This window comes from Mus caroli, unplaced genomic scaffold, assembly GCF_978045245.1.
Source record: "Mus caroli unplaced genomic scaffold, Mus_caroli_1 scaffold_6, whole genome shotgun sequence".
In the NCBI taxonomy this organism is placed as follows: Eukaryota; Metazoa; Chordata; class Mammalia; order Rodentia; family Muridae; genus Mus; species Mus caroli.
The window spans coordinates 27576114-27582500 of NW_028227261.1; the positions used below are offsets into that span (position 1 = coordinate 27576114).

Sequence of the window (6387 nt, forward strand, 5' to 3'; positions counted from 1 at the left end):
ATACTCTGCTGAAGAAGGGAGGGTGTTCGGTTTTTAATCCCCAGCACCTCACGAGGAGGAGGCGCACGTTAAATATGTGTTGAATGAACGCATCGCTGCACAGCCTGCTCTTCCCGGTACAGGATTTCCTTGGCCTGCTCTGAGATCTGACCTCCCTTCAAGACCCAACTTCCGGCACTGGAACGGGTCAGCTGCCCCTGAGCAGCCCCTTTCCTATCTACAGTAGGTGCTCCCACTGCTGGGTCACCACCCAGCCTCTGGGTACCCACTGGGACCCACGAGATCTAGAAGAATCGTACCTGACACATGGGTAATGCTTTGAATATTTTTGTTTAGATAATTGGTCTCATGCAGTCCTGAACGGCCTTACACTCACTATGTATCTGAGGATGGTCTTAAACTTCTGACCTCACTGCCTCGACTGCCTGGGGGCTGGGATTACAGGCATGTGCCACCTCGCTCAAGTTTTGTATGCTAGACAAGCACCCTACCAACTGAGCCACACCCCAGCCGTTACTCCATTGTTCCATTCTCCAGTGCTGCCGTGTTAGCTCAAGCCTGAGAGTGTGACTCTTAGCCTGATTGAATCACATATCTGTGTTCTCCTGTACAAGGAGGGGATGCAGCCAGGTTTGACTACTACCTGCCCGTTGTTAAAAACCTCGGGCACATTTCTTAGCCTCTGTGTCTCAGGCACTTCATCTGGAAAATGGATCAGGACAAATGCCGTGTGAAGGCGTTGGAAGGATGCAGCCTCCAGCAAACAAGTGTCAGCCATCCATCCCTGGCCCCGCCCCCCCTGCACAGAGAAGCCTGGCACAGGGCAGGTGCCTGTGGCAGCCCCGGGTTGGTTGCGGGCACTGGCATCAGATCCGATTCTGGGTCCTGGGATTACACTCAGCGCTTTTTTTTCCTGCCCTCGTTCCCCCAGTGTGGCTTGGCACAGTTCATACACTACGCCAGCTCTCCCTGGTTAATGGGTCACTTTGAAATGACTCAGCCTCCCCAAGCCAACTCCATGCCCCCTGCTGACAGATCACTGGCTGCTGCTGGCACTGCACAGGAAGCTTGGACTCTTTCATCCCATGCAGGGACTGCCAAGTGTGTGGTGTGGGCTCTGGTTCCTGGGGATTGACCCCTCCCCTGAGGACTGTCCTGAAATGCAGAGGAAGAAGGAGGAAGGGCTCCGCTAGGGAAAGCCCTGCGCTTTAATACCTGGCTGGGTGACCTGGGACAAGACACCTCACCTCTCAGAGCTTAAGCTGTCCAAGTTGTGACATAGTTCCCCACATGAAACATTGTGGGGATAGCTAACCCTCCGGGCATTCACGGTGTGCCAGGAAAGATTTCACACGCACTGCACACACAAGCTTATTCAATACTCGCAAGAAGCCACTGAGGCAGGTGCTATAATTATCTGTATTTCATAGATAAAGGTATGCAGACACCACGAGGTTAAGTGACTTGCCCAGTGTCACAGAGCACATGGCAGAAAGGAGACTCAAACTGAGGCTGCCTGGCTCTGAGGACGGAAGTGTGACACAGATCTCGGCTCCTCCTGATATTCCTTCCTTCCTATCTCTGGCCTCTGTGCTATTTCCTGAGGACACCATGGACATTCTCACTTCTAGGCCTTTGCACCTGCTGCTTTCCCTGCTAGGAGTGCATCTCCTCAGAAGTGCTCCTCCCCAGAGGTGCTCCTCCCCAGAGGTGCTCCTCCCCAGAGGTGCTCCTCCCCAGAGGTGCTCCTCCCCAGAGGTGCTCCTCCCCAGGGATGCTCCTCCCCAGAGGTGCTCCTCCCCAGAGGTGCTCTTCCCCAGGGATGCTCCTCCCCAGAGGTGCTCCTCCCCAGAGGTGCTCTTCCCCAGGGATGCTCCTCCCCAGAGGTGCTCCTCCCCAGAGGTGCTCCTCCCCAGGGATGCTCCTCCCCAAGTGTGCTCCTCCTCAGACGTGTTTTCTTCTCAACAGGTTCACTTGCATTTCCTTTACATTTTGATCCAAATGTCACCTTTGATTTGCATGTGCCTATATGTTCATGTGTACATGCACATGTGTGTGCAAGTCATGCGCATGTATGTGTATGCATTTGCATGTTGAGACCAGATGTTAACACTGGGTGTCTTCCTCAGTTGCTCTCCCCCTTATTTTAATGTGTGTGTGCATGTGTGTGTATATGTGCATGAGTGAGTGTGTGCATGTGTGTATATGAGTGTATGCCTCTGTGTGTGTATGTGTGTGCATGCATGTGGACACACAATGACACAGCAAGCGTGGACAGGTCAGAGGACAGCTGAGGTTTCCTTCTCTCCTTCTACCTTGTGGGGATGGGAGCCAGGTCAGCAGGCCTGCATGTGAGCGAGCGCCTTTATTGCTGGACCGATCTCATCGGCTTTCCACCTTAACATCTGAGATAGGGTTTCTCGATGAAGCTGCAGCTTACCTATTCACTTAGACCGGCTGTCCAGGCAGCCCCACGCAGCCATCCACCTGTGTCTGCCTCCCCAGCACTGGAGTTACCAGCGCAGGCCATTGTGCCTGGCTTTTTGTGGGAGCAAGGGATCTGAATTCAAGGTCTTTACGCTTGTATGGTGAGCACGTTACTGACTAGGCGTCTTCCCAGCTCTAAATGGCACCCATTATTCTTTAATATTTTTCACAAGTATCTTCCCTATTTTCCCACCGTCCATCCCTATACCCAGCTATATCATCCCCTTAGTCTAGATTATTATTATTATTATTATTATTATTATTTTATTATCTGCCTCTCTTGCAGGGTTACTAATGCTTGATCCACCACTATATCCCAGCATCTAAAACCATACGTGGGAAAGATCACACAGGCACAAATGCATGTCACACCAACACATACTGACTGCTGTTCCAACAGTGCACTCTGGACCAGTATAGTGCTTGGCCTCAGAGCCTGGGTTCTTGCCAGGCCTGGGCATGGATTCTATTAGTGGGTCGCCGGGGCTAAAACATAATAGGACGTTCCTCAGAATGAGGCTGGGAGTCCACAAGCCAAAACCAGGGATCTGTGAGCCCAGCACGCCATGCGAGGAAGCCACGGCACTAAGAAGTCACAGCAGATGTGTGCATAGAGGAACCAGTGCACTTGGGTGGGTCCAGCATGGAGGAGCCTCAACAACTGCTTGGTTCCTGCCCCCCTACCCCCAATCGCTAGACTCTCTTCTAGTCTCTAGTCCTTTTACCTGCAATCCAGGCATGCCGGGGGGACCTGGTGGTCCGGGGACACCTGGGGGACCCTGCGGGAGAGAAGACAAAATCAGAGGGGTGGAAGAGAGCTCCCTGCCACCATGGACGGCAGTAGTGTCATGGCGGGGAAAAGCCGCGACAGGAGGCAAGACAAAGGACACAAGCCACACACACCTGCGGGCCCGGCTGCGAGGAGCTGCCCATCCACAGTCCCGGAGCACCCTGGGTAGGAGTCGGGGTCGCAAAAGAAGGGGAGAGGTTATAGGCAAACGTCTACACCAAGCACAGAGCTGCATGGGGACGGGGCTGGCTGGTACACAAAACCTGGCAGGGCTCTTGCCCACTGGCACCTGGTGAGGCAAGGAGCCAGGGGGCAAGGCAGGAAAAGAAGGTCAGCCCTACTCACCGGCATGCCCGAGAAGATGGGCTCTCCCCGAGAAGGGCAGGAACACTCTCCCGGTTCACCCTGGCAAGACAAGAGCCTTGGTGTGAGGCAGCAGAGACGGAGAGTCTGGAACCTCATCTGGGAGGTGGCATGAGCTTTAGGAATGGAGGTGCCCTGTCTTCCAGCAACCCACGGGCCTCAGGCCCCTCAGCTGCCCAAGGTGATGGTGGTAACTGACTCCATAGAGTGCAGGGGACAGGTCGTGTATGGCATGTAGTGGTCATTTAGTTAAGTCACCATCAGCCCACGTAATCTCGCTGTAGTAATCAAAGCTCCATTCTGAGCAGCCCCACTCCCCAAGGCCCTGGCTGGCGCTGTATCCTTCCGTCCTGGTCCCTCGTCCCTCTGTCTTCCCTGTGAAAGGATAGCTATCCACTAAAGGGACCTTGGTGTTCTCTGGTCTCCTGGGATCATGGTTGAATTCTGAGTCACCATCATCTACATGAAGTCAGGGTAGTACCCACAGGACAGCAAGGCGACCCCACCCATCCTCCAGCCTGAACACCTACTATGGGGCGATGGGACTCTAGCCCGTTCCCAGAGAGCAGCAGCCTGGGCCCTTGAGACTTACTTTCTCGCCTCGTGATCCCTTTTGGCCCTGCAGAGGAAAGAAAATACAGAGAGGTGAATAGGTGGGAGCAGGAAGCCAGGCCAGCCACAGAACCCTGCAGCCTGGGCACCGAGCTCAGTGCTGCTCCTGGAAGCCCAGTCTGTCCTCTCAGCCCCACGCCCGGCCCCTGCAGGGCAGTGCTATTCTGTTTTGCAAATGAGGAAACTGAGGCTGGAAGAAATTTCAGATCACATGATCAGCACACAGACCTAGCCCCATGGATCTGTGGGCCCAGAGTCCCCACTTCCTTCTTTTTCTCTTTGCCCCCATTCTTCTTATCTCTGTGATCTGAGATGGGAGAATGGAAGCTGTTTTATCCACTCTGAGACACTGTTACATGCCTAAAGTCATACAGCTGGTGAGTGTGTCACACAATTAGTGAGTGTGACACACAGCTGGTGAGTGTGACACACAGCTGGTATGACACAATCAGTGAGTGGGACACACAGCTGGTGAGTGTGACACACAGCTGCTATGACACAATCAGTGAGTGAGAAACATAGATAATGAGTGTGACACAATTAGTGAGTGTGTGGCAGACCAGGAGGCCTCCTGGGTGGGATATAACAGGAAAGGTCTGTCAGTGCTTCTGACTAGGATGAGACTTGAGTAAACACACAGATGTGCTGTGGCCCAGAGAGGTTGCTTTGCTGCAGACAATCCCCATGATTGCCTTCCCGGGGGCAGTCTACCTTCACATCCACCCTGGGACAAATCTCCAACTCCACCTTTACCCTAGGGCTCCCTGAGACAGGCAGGGATTCTGATTGTCTAGTTCTGCTGGGCAAAACCGACCAGTCCATACTGGCTTGGGCGAATTCCTCTCCCCCACCCCCATAGGCTTTGGCACACCACCAGGCAGACTCTATCAGTGTTCTCCAAACTCAAACAACAATTTCTCTAGGGATCTACAAAGGATAGGGAAAGGATAGGCTCACTAGGCTATTTTCAACATTACCAAAAGCTCAAGAAAAATTATACATTTGCCCAGGGCCCAGCATGGCACGGGCTGGCTGAAAGGTGGCATTTCTTTGATTCAGGCTAAAATTATCATTTTGTAAAATTCTAGTGGGTTCACGTGGAGTAGAAGCTGACTATTAGACAGGTCTTTGATGACTAAAATGAGAAAATGCACTTATTATTACTTAATCTATGCAATTTGCTCAATAGACACATCTGTTAAGCATGGAGTCATTGTCTTGGGCAGACTGGAATAAAACGTTTCTATCCCTCAGACACTCAGTGCATGGTCCCGATGGGCTCCAGGGTTTTACAGTAAGGGATGGGCTTCAAATTCCCAGCTCCACCCTCTACTCTCTGGTCTTTGCTCTCCCTGTGTATGGATATGAAAAACCCCAGCAGCCCCTAGCTCATACCTGCAACCCCAGTACTTAGGAAGCGGAGAGGGGAGGGTTGCCAAAAGTTCAGTATGAGCCTGGACTACACAGCTGAGTTCCAGTTAAGTCTGGCTTAGAGTGTCAGTCCTTGTCTCTAACATCAATAATAATCGTCACAATAGCGTCTTTCTGTATGTTCAGAGCTGACTGAGCCCAGGGAGGGCTCAGCGGGCCACTGCTCCAAAAATGGAGATGACCATTGTTCCCTTTATTCAGAAGCTAAAAATGTATATCTCCAAGCCGGGGGAGAGGTGAGGTAGTGGGTGATTCCTAGAGACTAAGAGGAAGGGAGAGACGGAGGGAGCCCGGTAATGGTGACCACATTTCTACTAGTTTGGGTAAACAATTTCCAGTCTTCTACAGAAAAGGAAGGTGACCCCAGTTTACAAACAGCAGAGTGGCTGAGGGTTCTGGACACAAAGAAATGATCAGAAGACGAAACACAGATCACAGAGACTGGCTCAGCTCAGCCTCGTGTGAATGTGCCCTGGTAATACTGATAATTACTACAGCTGATTTTTAAAAGTAAAATACTAGGCTGGAGAGATGGCTCAGCATTTAAAAGCACTTATTGCTCTTGCAAAGGACCCAGGTCAGAGTCCTAGCACCCACATGGTAGTTCAGGACCATCTGCAACTGCAGATCCAGGGGATCGGACACTCTATTCTGACCTCCGCAGGCACCAGGCATGCATAATGCAAGCAAAACATTCATACACA

At 52.2% G+C, this 6387-nt stretch overlaps 1 protein-coding gene across 2 annotated transcripts in view; it reads right to left on the reverse strand.

Moving 5' to 3' along the window:
* Positions 1-6387, reverse strand: part of Col16a1 (collagen type XVI alpha 1 chain) — a 51430-nt gene that overhangs the window by 23221 nt on the left and 21822 nt on the right. The window contains exons 39-42 of one of the 2 annotated variants that reach the window (XM_029476770.2): positions 4233-4259; positions 3623-3682; positions 3391-3438; positions 3213-3266 (exon numbers count right to left, since the gene is read on the reverse strand). In XM_029476770.2, the coding sequence (XP_029332630.1) occupies positions 3213-3266; positions 3391-3438; positions 3623-3682; positions 4233-4259 (189 nt within the window). The remainder of the gene's footprint in view (positions 1-3212; positions 3267-3390; positions 3439-3622; positions 3683-4232; positions 4260-6387) is intronic. The other variant, XM_029476771.2, reaches the window with a different exon arrangement.